The sequence below is a fragment of the Tachypleus tridentatus genome, chromosome 8 (assembly GCF_004210375.1).
Source record: "Tachypleus tridentatus isolate NWPU-2018 chromosome 8, ASM421037v1, whole genome shotgun sequence".
NCBI lineage: Eukaryota > Metazoa > Arthropoda > Merostomata > Xiphosura > Limulidae > Tachypleus > Tachypleus tridentatus.
Window position 1 is genome coordinate 71279748 of NC_134832.1, and position 15879 is coordinate 71295626.

General features: G+C 32.0%; 1 protein-coding gene across 4 annotated transcripts in view; it reads left to right on the forward strand.

Moving 5' to 3' along the window:
• Positions 1-15879, forward strand: part of LOC143222632 (FAD-dependent oxidoreductase domain-containing protein 2-like) — a 122333-nt gene that overhangs the window by 102794 nt on the left and 3660 nt on the right. For 3 of the 4 annotated variants that reach the window (XM_076449348.1, XM_076449350.1, XM_076449347.1), the window contains 4 exons: positions 2942-3108; positions 6246-6411; positions 12055-12293; positions 13067-15397. In XM_076449348.1, coding sequence (XP_076305463.1) covers positions 2942-3108; positions 6246-6411; positions 12055-12293; positions 13067-13338 — 844 coding nt within the window. In that variant the 3' untranslated portion in view covers positions 13339-15397. Of the gene's footprint in view, positions 1-2941; positions 3109-6245; positions 6412-12054; positions 12294-13066; positions 15398-15879 lie in introns of those variants that run through there. The other variant, XM_076449346.1, reaches the window with a different exon arrangement.

The following is a 15879-nucleotide window of genomic DNA, read 5'->3' on the forward strand; positions in this document are numbered from 1 at the left end:
TCACCAAAATCTGCCAGAGTTCTTAATTTTAGCATAAGTACCGCATGTTGCAATGATATAAAAATACTTTGTGAACGGTAAAATAACTTCTTATTTCACACTTCAGTCTTGTAAGCAATATTATATTTTTCTTCTTTATTCATTCTGTTCTTTTTCCTCTCAGTTTATTTTGCTGCTTTCTCGACAACGAACCAATTAAATCTCATAACTCTCTGAGAAAACAAAAAAACAACGCACTAGATGATCGAACTCCTTTTCTAGTAGAGTGTCTATGTTGTTTTCTTTCAATCCCTTCAAACCCACAATTTATCAACTGCATTACTGTCTTTCAATACCTTTATTGAATCGAGTGTGATGCAAGACACGACCTTAAATATATGTCAGATAAAGAAACAACAGTTTACAACACTCATCTTAAAACCTGACCTAGGAAGGTCGAAACGTTGTTCGCTGCTTATCAACAATAGTGTTAATATCCATACCAGCCGTTCTGAGATACATTTTTATTTCAAGTGGGTTTCTCGTCATCAAGAATGGAACATTTTAGACTAATCAGTTCAAATAATATTACAAATACCAAGTAACATATACGCCTCCTGGGATTCAGAAATCAACCAATATCTTCAGCAGCTTAGTGTCTACTAGACAATTCTTCACACTAAAATTGCCCTTACTAAGCCATAAACCTTGCTAAATAAAAGCCATGTGCGGGTTCGAATCCCCGTCGCGCCAAACATGCTCGCCCTTTCAGCCGTGAGGACGTTATAATATTACGGTGAATCCCACTATTCGTTGGTAAAAGAGTAGCCCAAGAGTTGGAGGTGGGTGGTAATGACTAGCTGCCTTCCCTCTAATCTTACACTGCTAAATTAGGGACGGCTAGTGCAAATGTCCCTCGTGTAGCTTTGCACGAAATTCAAAACAAGCCAAACCAGTTAGTATGTTTCACGAAATAACTAAAACTGTATGTACACAAAAATATTTCGTCAAATGATGCTGTTATTCTTGTAAACTCATCAAACCAGTTTACCAAGTAGATTACTGATCCTACACTAATCACCCTTTTAAGAAATCAAGCTGTTTAGTGAAAGAAATCAAGTTACTGTTCCTGCTAAAATCATTTTATTAAAAACTCTCATGAAATAAACGTAGCTACTGCTTTTCACAAACCATTTTCATCAATAAATTAACTACTCTCAGAATGAACTTAAGCTGCAATTCCTAGGCAAAAACCTTCAACAGGTAACTACACTGTTTCTGCACAAATAACTAGAGCAGATAACTATATTTTAGTGGATTATTGAAATGTTATATGTATGATATTCGGTAGATAAATATATGCACAAGTATAAGTAATCGCCACAATATCAAAAACGATCGCAGGATTTCGATAAGTAATTAATTATTAAAGTAAAATAAATGGTTATGGTATATAGGATAGGAGACTGATTTTACAAAAAAAAAACAGCAGTATTATTATGAACAGTTAACCAAGTGGATAATATACACACCACACTCTTTATTTGTTGCTTATACCACAGACTTAAACGTAAAACTGAAAAGTATAAAAGTGACAAATAAAAATACTCTGAATCGCTTACAACAATTTCATAAAATGGCCAATATCTACTTCATTGGATAAGCCAATCCAAAACCAAAAAAGATCTACTTCTAAGTATTATGTATAACCAAACAATTCAATGAGAACACACAAATAGTCTAAATTTGCAGTTACCAGATAAACGCCATTATCTCAAGATATTATTATAGATAAAATAGTCAAGATCCTTTTACAGAAAGTCTTCCACTAGAATTATACAAAAACAATAAAGTAAATTTAGAACATTCGAGAATTGAAATTTTAGACGGTTAAGCACTATACTCAAGTCTATGGAAATTAAAACTTTTGTTGTTTTACAGACCACTTGATAAAGTAATTAAACAGTTTCGTGAAGGAGTTCAGGCTGCCACTATGAAACAAATTTAGTTCGTATTGTAATTGCATTATTTCGAGAACTAATTAAACCTACTGCACCTAAGCAAATCTCTTAATCTAATTAACGTACTTTTGGAGACATTTCCTTTACTATCCAAGCATGAACCTTCTTAACAGTTAGCTAAAATATTATTAAAAAATTGAATAATCCCACGTAAGAAACAAATTTGTTGCCTAGTTCCCGATTTAAAATAAGATATCGCTTACGATATCTTACGATTCTTATCGCTTAACGTCGCTTACGATATTGAAAAAAACTGGATTATTCAGTTCTATGTCAAATGTTTCCTTATTAATTAGAAAAATTTAAAAGCTGGTATCCATTTTTGTGTTTTACCTAAACGTACAATCATATCGTCGCTTAACGTCGCTTACGATATTGAAAAAAACTGGATTATTCAGTTCTATGTCAAATGTTTCCTTATTAATTAGTACAATCATAAAAATTTGAAAAAACTGGTATCCAGCTGGTATCCATTTTGTGTTTTACCTAAACGTTTTGTGTTTTACCTAAATGTACAATCATATTTATATGGCATGTCTTCTCATTTTTCATCTATTACGATATCTTTCTTTCTGTAGGAAATTCAAACTAAACTTATTAATGTACATGGAGCGAACAAAATAAATTTATAAAGTAACAACCGTTATGTTGTAACTATTTAATTAGCTCCAAACTCTTCTGTTAACATTTTTAGCTAAAACATAATTCATAATATAAAAAACTTTATTTGTATTGTGTACTCTCTTTTTTTTCCTGAAAGTCCTATATGCTTAACCAACAGAGGTCTATATAAACACTGAAGAGAACGACAGTTTCTAAACATTTCACATACGGCCTCGACCTGTTATAAATTTGACATTGATCACATTAGTGACATTCTCCTAGATATAATAGCATTAAAGACAATAGTATTTTATATATAAATGTTTTATTTTTCATAGTACTTCCAAGCCAATACGTAGCACTGGCCGCAAGAGGAAATACCCCAGAATCAAGCCAAATTATGAGTCTTCCAATATACCAGGAATGTTCTTTGTAGGAACAGTTACCCACTCTCTTGACTTTCGACGATCCTCTGGTGGATTTATACACGGATTTCGATATACAGGTGACACTTGAAGCAGTTTTTTGCAAATTTATCTGACAGTCACCTGGTTTACAACATCGTTTTTACTATTTTAAGTGGTTTCTGAAATTTTCATTCCTACATTGGATATATATATATACAATTTCTGGTACAACAGATTACACTCAGTATTGTACGATATTTTCATTGATTTAAACAAAACTTCTAATATACAGTTTTCCGATATTCATCCAAAGATTCACCAATAAGTTGATACATCCTTACTAATGTAGAAGTGTTTAAAATGTAGTCCATAGTTTAATTCATGTGTCCTTTCTATAGACATCTCACTGTCTTTTGTCATATTTATAAAAACTAGTGTTTTTCTACTGATTTGCCCTTTTCCTGAGTTACTAATGAGTGATGGGATTCCCCGAAACTGCTATAACTCAGTGACAAAGCGGTGAATCTAATAATATGTTTCGTATTTTTCATATTTATTTTCGTTATAAATCTAAGTACTTTTCCAATCGTTTTGGCCGTGTCTGCCACATTTGTGTATAGCCTAACGTATAGGTAATATCTGATGTTTCATTTACTGCCATCTATTCAGTATTGTAGAGATAAAAAGAGCGTACAAACTCACCTTTTTCATGGTTGGGATCCAAGTGGCACGAAAACACCATATAAGAAGTGACTAAATTACATTCGATCAACCACTCCACCAATATCACAGGTTTATCACAACATTTAAAACAAATTGCACTTGATTGTTAGTGATATAATGAGAATAAGTCACGTAACATTTTCTAACTTTCGAATTTCGAGTAATTTTCAATCACACATTGTTGTTGTTTAATGTATTCAAACGTAAGGTTTATAAACTTTGAGAGTTTAAGAAAATATTGCTTAATGTGTTACGTCAATCCGCTGATTTACCTATGGCCGTAGTACACTGATATCACTTTAATAATCTAATCTATATAAAATGAATAAAAATTTACATAACGTTCCAGTCTCTTCGATATCAAAATTATTTATTATTAAAAATAATTTGCCATAAGAATAAAATTACAAGAATGCTGTACATTAAATTATGCAATTATTATACCTTGTTCTTAGGCGCATAGTTACACCATGGGTATCAAAACCCTAGTTTTAGCATTAAAAGCCTCCAGTGTTACCGCTGAACCACTTAAAAACTCCATTACTATGTCACTTGCTCAAAGTTTCGAATCTCTTCTCTGCTACGATGGCACCTAGGAACTGGTGTTGAAGTCTCACATAAATGGCACAAACAATGACACCACTCTTCAATGGGATACTAGTGCATAACAGGTTAATCCCCAGTTAAAAGCTGGTGGTAATCCCCCTTCAATAGGATACCAGTACGTTATAGGTTAACCCCCAATTAAAAGCTGGTGCCAATCATACAGCCAAATAGACTGAAACAATTGAAATAAAATATCTCTTCCATGAACATAACAGTACAAAGTAGGCCAGTCTGGAACCCAGAGCCACCCAGGTGTTCATAACATCTGTAAAATATATTAACTGATATAGTTATATTTTATTTATATTTTCCCTGTGATATATTAACCAAAGCAACTGAATGTCATTTATCATTTCTGTGTAATATATTAATTAGTATATATATTATTTATCATTTCTGTGTAATATATTAGTATATATATTATTTATCTTTCTGTGTAATATACATATACAATATTTAATTAATCGTTATTTATCATTCCTGTACGATACATTAAGAACGTAATGCTTTTACAATATTTTTAATGGGGTCAGCTTGAAAAAGTTAGGTTTAGACGAGCCAGAATTACCTTACTGTGCACTTAAAAAGTAATGTTTTTATGTTAAACAAATTTTACTGTATTTTAATAACAAAATAGTGTAAAAGTTAAAAGTGTACCATCACAAACATTTTTAAATATCTGCAGGATAGCACACATATAGAGTTTTTTGTAATACATTTTAGTACAAATAAGTGGTTGTTGCGCTGGCCATGTATGTTCACCCAACGATCATACACATATTTTGCACGTCTTAATCATAAGTTAATGTAAGATATTGCTATTTTTCCACAGTTGTTTTAATTTATTTTTTATACTTTTTGTTAACCGTCGGTGGACTACTTTGTTGTCCCTTGTGGGTTGTCAGATGGAAAACCCTGAGTTAGGCGATGTATATCAGGGGAAAAATTCTTCTTGAAGTACAGCTACTAACCTTATTCAGGACTTGGCCTCAGAGTGCATGATATATCAAGTTCTCTACATGTATTATTCAAACTGAACTGCCAAAAAATACAAAACATAATGAAACTCCTATTTGCTTCAAAAAGTAAAAAACAAACAAATGGTGTTCCAGATGAAATTCCAAAATTAATAGTTACTGAACAGGAACAATTTCACGCCTGATGTGTGTGTATGTTTTAATTACAACTTCTACTCTTAAAAAAAAAAGTCGCAAGTCAACTGCGAATAAGACTACAGTGTTAGTAAAAATCTCTTTTCGTAATTGTACATAGCGTTTTATACTTTCGTTTTAAACTACTTGTAGTTAAAGAAATGGGAATAATAGAAGTCAGCTTTACTAACCTATATACCAAGCTAGTTTTATATTTTTCTTTTCATCTTTATTGCAAGACGTTTAGTCTTCTTTCAGCTTTTTCTTTTCAAAACAATTTGTAATTATCACACATTATTTAAAAGTGTTTTCTTTATCCATTTTACACAATGTTTGATAACAAACATTCACAACAACATTTCACCCCGAGAAAAGTAGTAACGTATGAACTGAGTCATTGTTATTTATTGCTACAGACTTTCGAATATTAACCAACAAATAAGTTGAGGAAAGAAAACCGTAGATTTTCTCGTGAATTTTTAAATACAACATTAATACGTAAGCACTAGTTAGAAAACTGTCAAAATTAAATTATTCGCTTACTTGTTATATGTTTTGTGAATTGTAAAAATGTTGAGACATAGCAGTTATTTTATGTGTTTAGTTTAATTTCTTCTATCAACGTACTTACTAAAGGCTCTGTAAACATGATACAATATTTTTTATACCAGAGGCATAAATATTATAATGAAAAATTTGATAACATATTATTCTAATCTTCTTAACACATCCATATGTATTCATATTTCTCTCAGCTCGCGCATTGTTCCGGATCTTAGAATGGAAATATTACTCAGTACCGTGGCCACCAATATCTCTGCCTTTAAAACATTTTTTAAACTGGATCATTAAGAGAATCAACGAAGGTTCGGGTATTTACCAGATGTTCGGTGAACTCGGAGATATTTTCTTGTTGAAAAGGTAATTACACATAGAGATGTTTCTTTAAGCCCAACCTGTTTCATACATAAGTCAGTTAAATTCCTGGTATGGTAATTACTCCTACGCAATATTTATGTGTCCTAAGGTTGTGCTTAATATCTAAATGCCCATATTTTAAACGAGAAACTGGTTGTAATAGAGACACTTCATTCTTAGGAACTTTGAATGAGTTTAGCAATTTTCATACATCCATTTAATAATGAGAAATGTATATTTTGCAGGGAATCTAGTGGTACAGGTTTAAACGTTAATTAACTGTTGTGTTTTCAGGGGTAACAGTGAAGCAAACAAGCAAATAAACAAAGTAATATCCTAACGTTTAAGTAAGCTTTTACTATGTTAAATAACTGGAAAGTCCTTACTTGTTACTTCAAACTACAGGGTGTTCGGAAAGTCACTGTGCAGTTTTGTAATCATATTTTATTCTTTCTATTTCAAGCCAGCAACTGATAGCGGTGTTTAGAAACAAAATAAGAAGGATCCAGGGCTGTATTGATGCCAACGGAGGTCAATTTCAACATTGTTTATAATTGTCATTCATATTTACCTCTTATATTCTATATTGAAACATGTCTGTTAATAAATATATAAGTGCACAGTGACTTTCCGAACACCCTGTATTAGCGTATCAGAGATGATGATGTAAATCCGATTCAAAAATAATACTTTCTGTATAAGCATGCAAAAATTTTATAAAGCTTGTTTAAATGACACATTATAAGCAAACAGCTTTTGAAAAATACCGTCTTCTACTTAAAATTAGTCGAAATATTGAGTCTTAATTGTATAAGTGCACTTCATTGTACATTCTTTTTAATTTGGAGCTTTGATTTTTATTTGTTAGAGCATATTATTTTTATAATGTTGAAACAGGTCTTGTCTTCATCTATTGTGAAACATTGTACACTGTAAACAACAAATAAGCAGATAATCTGTAATGTAGTATGTTACTTTGTAAAGTTTAGTGTTTACTACAAATAAAAAAAGATACTGGAGGGAAGAAATGGATTTGGACTTAATTTACTGCTTACCTTTGTAGAAAAATAACTAATAATTAATCAGTCAAACAAATAAAAGACAATTCTACAGTAAAAGTGCAGAAGGCTGGACATGATATTTTTCAAGAGTTATAATTGCTGATTTTAAATTAGAGAATAACAAAGAAACTTATTTTTTTACGACAATCCCACATAATGAGCTTTCAAGTCGGTTTATGTGTCTTCAAGCAAAGGACGTTTTTTATATCAAGAAGACAGGTACAACGGTAGCAATGTCAACCACCCTTATAGTATGAACGCCTTTTCTATGCTGTTGAAATATGGTTATCTGGATATGGCAGATATTATGTAGTTGAAGTATTATTACACACTATTTTTCTTCAAAAGCTTTAAGAGACTGACCAAAGAATGTAGTATTCAAAATGTAATAAATCGATCAATATTGCCTTCTCACAAATAGAATTAATTATATTCATACTTCGCTAACTTATAAACTTTCACACCATAATGGTTATTACTCTATCTAACAAAAGACTTAAATAAATAGTGCTCCGACCAGCCTTGTTTGTTGTGCCCCAGCTGTCCAGTTGAGCTCTGTATTGAGCAAAACATCTCGTGGGCAAGAATTTAGCGGATGTAGTTAGGTAGAACACTCTCTTCTCCTTCTGGAAAAGCCTTAAGGGAATAAATAAACGAAAATGCGTTAGAAATATAGTTGCCTTAACGTTAATGTTTTATTAATGACATAAAGCGCAACAATAAATAATGGTTGTAAATTTATACAGCGCAATGCTATCTGTGCTACACAATGAGCTATCTGTGTTATGCCCATCACGGGTATCGAAGCCTGATTTCTAGCGTTGTGAGTCCATAGACATGCCACTAGGGCGCTGTTTTATTGTCAACCCGTAAAGTTACATCATGGATTACCTGTCTCCATTTTTAGATATAAGCACTATTGCCTGCCACCGATTCACCAAAGATCAAGAATTTCGATCCTTAAAATAATTAAATACGTGCTTCTGAAAGGATAAAGTTAAGAAACACGTAATTATTTACGTGATTTTGTATGACACAATATATTAGTGATATGAAACTTAATACCAATTACAAATAATTTCATTGCAAATTCACTGATATTTACGTTCAATTCTTCTGGTCCAGACCTTCTTGTATTTATGCATAAAGCTTCTTTTATAACCCTTTTCATGTTGTTATGGTTTCGTGTCAATAACCTTTACTTCAGCCCATTCGATTTCTTCTTTGTTCTTTACGCGATAATTAGCAGCGGTAGGTACCTTTCTGTTACCTTTGAAAAGGTTTTGCTTATTTTCCCATGCGTTGCTTTTTACGCCTACATTTTAAAGTGGAAATAAAATTTATTTATTGAAGTTTTGGCCCTGACTGTTTAGTCTTATTTGAAAGTTATTTTCCCGTATAGTTTTTTTTGTTTATTTAACAGAAAATATTATTATACTAATATTTTCTACAATACGCTGTAGTTTATGTCAAAGTTCTGAAAGAAAGTGTTGTACAGTAAAAAGTGTCCTGCCATCAAACTGTTGATTTAAACAATCGTATCATTGTTTTGACATGCTTATGACTTATTATGTCCTTATGTTGTTCCCAAATATAATTTGTTTGTTTATAATGTGCGACATTGTTGCCCTTGTACCTATTATTTTGATTCGAAAAAATTATCTTTACCTGAAAAACATCTTATGACTGGTATTGAAAGCTGACGACAAATGAGTATAGTGTGGTGTTTAGACTAGAAGTACAAGTTTGTTAAGATTACCGCCGGTAAATTAACTAACAAAGACTCCAGAATAGAAAACTGGACTTAAATTTACTTTGCTACTTTCTATTGAACATGCATAACCGTTAGACGAAACAAGTAAAAGAAAAACATCCATGATGAAGGTTACCTTGCACTGTTTGCAACACCAAATTATCAGCTTGAGAGTGTGCACCATGCACTTACTTTAGCAGCTATGAAAAGAGGTTTAGAAGTATCCTCGAAGATGAGTACAACTCAATATTCAAGGCTAAATTCTGAGCAAATGAAACTAAATGCGATCCACTCTGAATTTTCTAACAGCAGTGCCAAGTAACAACATTATCTTCAATATCTGCATTGTTCTCTGACGGTGATGCAACAATTATGGCTCCTCATTGACTTGATAGCAGTAGAAAACAATGCGCCAATATTAATTATCAGATAGAATGATGTACTAGCACCATCTGACGTCACACTAATGATAGTACTCCTAAAGTGTACTATCATTAACAATATAACACAAAAAGAATTTGAAAGTGATAAAAGTTCAGAAGTTAAAAATTCTTAGGCTCTTAGAACTGTCAAGTCACCCAAAGAACACCTACATCCTTTAATTATTATAAGCACACCATCCAGGACATCAGCTCCGATGTCATCCAGACAAAATAACCACATTTCCAATTATAGATCTTAAAGTGATTCCACAAAAACTGGGCTTGTCCACCATTGTATAATTAAAGAAATGTGAAAATCTCTGGGCCATGCAATTGAGACAGTTATCCAAAAAGCTTAGACCAACAGCATAAGTACGGTGGTCATAATGACCAGTAAATTTCAACCAAATATATCAGACTGAGCTTAAATTTTTACAGAGCTTAATGACTATAAAGGAGGTATCAACTAAATGATTTTAGTTCATTAAAGTCCTGTAAAGAATGTGTTTCCTGGTTACAAATTATTTTATTTTGATCCATTTTCGTTATGTCACTTAAATACGTTCAATTTTATACAATCTTGAGTTTAGTTTGGCATTACATTTTTTTGTAACTGTGATAAATGTTCACCTTGAATTGAATTTCTGTATCTTTAGAGTTACCTGTTACTGTATTTAAGGTTTGTTTATTTTACAGTATTTCATTTTAATAATTTGTAGTTGAAGCTAGTTTGGATTTTGAGTTTGTTTTGTTTGAGTTCCTCTATTCTGCATTATATCAAACTGTTGCTTTCAGGTCAGCATGTAAGTAGGAACACCAATACAAATAAGCATTTATTTATTTAAGCTTTCAACTGTTGTCAGTTAATTTTAGTTTTCAGTTAGTACTAATTATACTCCTCTGCAAGCAAATATTTTGAGCCTCCTATACTGTTTATTATGGCTTTTTGACTTCCATGTTGAATGAAATATACCTGTGAGCATAACATTCTCCCTTTTTGACCCCGGAATTTAAAAACAATCTCATTATATATGAGAACACGTCTCAGAAGCAACAATCCCCAGTCAATGTAGAAATTATAATTTCATCCACAAATTGAAAGCTATAGTAACAAAAAATGAGCTCTTTGTTATTATTAACGAGATAGTAAAAAAGAAGTTGAAGATGACAAAAGCTCACAAGTTAAAATTCCATATACTTCCAGCTACACCTTGAAATCAGTGTCTGTTCAGAAGAGAAATGGATGAAAAACTACAATAACAACAATTTCATTTGACCACGAAATTGTTAAGTCACCTAATGCAACTCTAATGGACTTTGTTTTGTTCTGTGGTCTACTTAAACGTGGACTTAGAAGCCAATGAAGGGGCTATGAAATGTTTGACAAGATGTGTAGCTTAAGATTAATCTCGCTCACTTTCACGAAAGCTCATTGCAATGGAAATAGTGGCATCGATCAATTGTACACAGCCATCAAAGTAAGCACGACCAACAAGGAAGGAAGCAAGTTTCCTGCCAGCACAAAACTAGGGAATTTATTCTTATGAACAGTTATTAATCCTCAGCACCGTCAACTCTATATTTCAAGCTGAAAACCTGGCTAATATTAGAGTGATCGTAAAGTGCATTTTCTTGTAGTAGCTATTAATTAGAACATTAATGCTTGCTGTTTTTATTTTTTATTTTATAAATATTTACACACATATAGCTTAAATAAATGTAACTTGTTATTAGTTTGGCCCAGCATGGCCACGTGGTTAGGAAGCTCGACTCGTAATCTGAGGATTGCGGATTCAAATCCCCGTCACACCAAACATGCTCGTTCATTCAGCCGTGGAGGCGTTGTTGTGTGACAGTCAATCCCACTATTGGTTAGTAAAAGAGTAATCCAAGAATTGGCGGTTGATGTTGATGGCCAGCTGCCTCTAGTTTTACACTGCTAAATTAGAAAAGGCTAGCGCAGATAGCTCTTGTGTAGCTTTACGCGAAATTCAAACCAAACAACAACGTTGTTAGTTTGACCCTCATCAAATCCTTTGAGTATTTTTTCTCTCTCTTATCTTGTAGTTATCAAAATTAATCTTTTAGTGACCTTTCTTTCCATTTCACAATACGCATTGTTTGTATCTATTTTTCCAACTAATCTGAGATGTAAAAGGTTTGAGATTTTTCCTCCTGCAGCATCTCATAACTAGGCTTTTTTCCGTAAATATTTATAACCCATGTGCGTACATAATGTCATTATGTTTTGTATTTATTTTAGTATAAACAGTAGTATATATCGAATTGAAAGGTTATACTTTTACAAAATTACGTTTACTGTCATCCATACGTTTTAAACTTTTGTATATACTACTCTGATTGATGTAAATTTGTAAAATAAACTGCTTGAATAATTTACATATAACAGGAATAATACGAGAGTCGAAATACTGGAAGAATACCCTCTCCAGTTGCTGTCTTATCTCCATACTTATGCTGGACATAAGGCAGAAGAGGTGATTGTCTTGTCCATGGAATACGGAGAGAACTTCTCCGGACCGGGGAAAGATACCCTAAGAGAGGACCGTGCCATCAGTGATGTTGAAGCTGCCTACAAATCCAACTTTCTTCACCCTGTCTTCTATTATTACCAGAGAATTCCAAACGGTAAATAATATATTTTTATCTTGTTTCCTGTTCTTGACATTTGTTTAGACCAAGCAGATTAAATCGTTATGTTAAAATTATTCTGCATTAAGAAAATTGCTGTCGTTCGTACGGCATCATATTAACAGATCTAATATCTACAATCTGATGTGAGTGCTGAGTGGTTGAAAAACTGTAACTATGGAAGATAATAAATACTAGAATCCAGAATCTCTACTGGCTTGATCATTTACAAGAATACTATAGGTGACACATACAGTACAGAATTTAGTCCAAAAATAATTATTAAGTAGTTCATTTTATGGTAGGGACAATTGAAACGGTTTGTTTATGTCTTCCTGTTACACGTGTATGTTGTTTTACAGAACAAGCATTCCAGTGGCTTAGTGAAACGTCTAAAAACTTAATAACGTTAGAAAACGTATTTCGATACTCATGGTGGGTATTGTACAGACAGTCCATTGTATAGCTTTGTGCTAAACAAAAAATAAACAAAATGCGGAACAAGTTATCATTGCTTTGGCTACGCAAACTCTTGAACATTTTGATATAACATTTTAAACATATATACAATTTTCATAGTCTTAAGCTCGAGAATCATATTTTATACATCTTTAAATCTTTCTTATAGTCTAAAAAAAACTGTAAAAATTAGTTGACATCAGCGAAATCTCAAGATATTTTTGTATTCGATTAAACTTATTACTTTCCTTTTTTTGTCTTGCTAATGTTTATATGTTCTAGGAAGTGTGGTTTTATTTTTCTCTCACTAGAGACACAGTTCGTTCGAAGCCGCTCAATTCTTCCCCCTCCTAAACGTATTCATCACGTCTTGGAAGACTTTCTTACAACATGGACTGCAGAAATTATGCACATCTTGCCGCTTCGTCGCTATTTGGAAAATTCCGTAAACCGTGATCTCCGAAATTTCTTTTCTACCGACTGCCTTCAGATGTCGCTAACTCATTCTACACCGCCTTTGTCTTGCGTGCAAGGATTTTTGATGGGCCAAGGACTGAGGTTACAGGAATTTATGATAAAATAAAACTATCACATAAGGATCAAACTTTGTAATGTAGTGAAGTGGCATAGAAGTAATAAGTGAGAAACAGTTCGTCACTGCTAAGCCTTTTTTGCTGCTTGGTGTTGCGTTTACATAGGCATTGCTGTCTAGGGACCATTTGGGTGAAAAAGCATAATTCTATATTTTATTAAATGAAACATCTCTAAAATGTTAAACTCTAGAGGATTTGGCTTATAGACTAAATTAAATTAAACTTTAGCATATTAGTAGTAAATATGCTAAAATATATTATATATATATGTGAATAAATTTCCACATATATAATTATGTACAAATTAGAATACCCAAGAACTTTCGCAAGGTTGACCTCTTAAAATTGTTGGGTTTCTTGAATTGTAGTTCTTTTTTATTATTATTATAAATGTTTCTTAAGCATCACGAACATAGTTATAAACTACATCCAAGTGCGCATATTAAAAAGGATAAAATATTTAATTGTAAAGTAAATTGTAACTCATATTTAGTTTACTGATTTTGTTACAAAAATCTCAAAGTGTATTTTTTATAAGAACAAATTGATATAAATATCTATAAGAATTCATTTAATATTAATCTTCAAGTATTCAGTTTTGCACGCAATAAACCAGTGTTGATAAAAGAAAAGATAAATTTCAAAAATTTGCTTTAACTGGATTGTTTATTACTAGTTTATTGTCATGTCGCAAAGTCATAAAGGTTTCATGTAAAATATAAGTATAATTAAATATATAGCAAAGATCAAATTATTGAAATGCTGCTGCATTAGTTTAATTTTGTTTTGAATGAAACTTTCTTGTATTTAATTTCTTATCTATAGAATTGTGACGTTTAGAATACAGAGCAAAAAATTAGTTACTTCTGTTGAATATAAGGTGGTTTTATTCTTGATAATTTATTTAACATTTCGTTCATTTCTACTCACTTGATGAGCACTCTAGTGGTCTTTCCTAAAACTTATAAAACTGATTTGAATACAGTGAGAGAATACTGTCCAGTTGACAGTGTGGAAAGCACGTAGAAATGTATTTAAATAAAGGTTAGTTGGTAATTATATATTTATAGCTACCTCTACCTAGTACTTCAGTAAATAGATAATCTGCCACTTAAGTCCCTAAAAATAAAAATCCATTGTGAAACAAAAAATAACAGCGGTGGTCAAGGTTTGGGAAACTTATTTTCCTTCTTTCTCTTTTCAGTTTTTTTTTCACACTGTATCTACATTTAATCAAGTCCGTAACGCTAAACTTACAATCGAGTTAGACAACACATTACTGGAGAAAACGTTTAACTAACTTAACATGATAAAAAAAAAAACGTCATGTTACGCCAGCTCTGCTGCAATATAAATATAAGCATACATAAAACACACACACATACACACATTTCATTTGATGTGACAGCACGTCTGCCGTTATTGACAGTATATTATGTGTAAATATCTGCATGCATTGCCGTTGTTTGTTAACTGCTGCGTGTACTATTAAGTATTCTGTTGATTTGTATAAACTGCAATGACAGCAACTTGTATAGAAGAAGAGAATAAAAATTTTCTTGTGTATGTTTTGCCATGTCTAACCATACATATTTATGCCCCCAATGAAACTATTGTATTTAAATACTGAATATCAAACTACCTTTTAAAAATTTTAAGTGATGTAACTTAATCATAATGGACATTTACTAGCGTTTGATGCTCAGTTTGATGCCCAAGTCAGCTAAGAGGTGGCGTTACTCTTCTATAGTAATTCAGATAAATATAAAATACTTTAGTTATTCTAACCCAAATACGCGTCATTAAAGTATTGAAATCTGCTTAAGAAGTAATATTCCCGCGAAGTTTTGTTATAAGAAGACGTATTGATTAACGTGATCAAATTCAGTTTCAATTCGGCAGAAGTTTCTTCGTTTGTTGAAATTTTCGCCGCAACAAGTCTTCCATATGTTATAAGAACTGGTAATACTAAAGTAAAAGCTGTCATATGTATATTCTTATTGTACTGAAATAAATGTAAATGTGTGAATTAAAGCATAATTTCATTAATACTGTGTAATAGCGTGATTATTAAGAAACCTGAAGGGTTTGTCAAAAACCCACTCCATATATGAATTTCGTCTTTAATTCCAGAAAAACATACCATTTATTTTACTGGCAGATACGCGTCATTCCTTTTAGATAATAAAGATCCTTTTATTAATTAAAATACGCTTTATATTATCCAATAATTATGTATCTGCATACTGTGAAACAGAATAATTTTTTTGATGACACCAGTGTAGTTAGTTACAAATATGAAACTGATACCATATTTATACTCTGAACCAAATTCCGCATCTAAATCCTTTCTCTCTAAGATAGTACTTTGAAGTAAATATCTACTCCATGTTCTAGAACAAAAGTGATATATCTTACTTCTGAAATACACGTTCTCACTCCTAACCCTGAAACAGAAAATATTATTTTCTAAACCCGAACCAAATATCTTTTTTACCCTGAAAAAAGCATCATTTATTTTTTTATCGTGA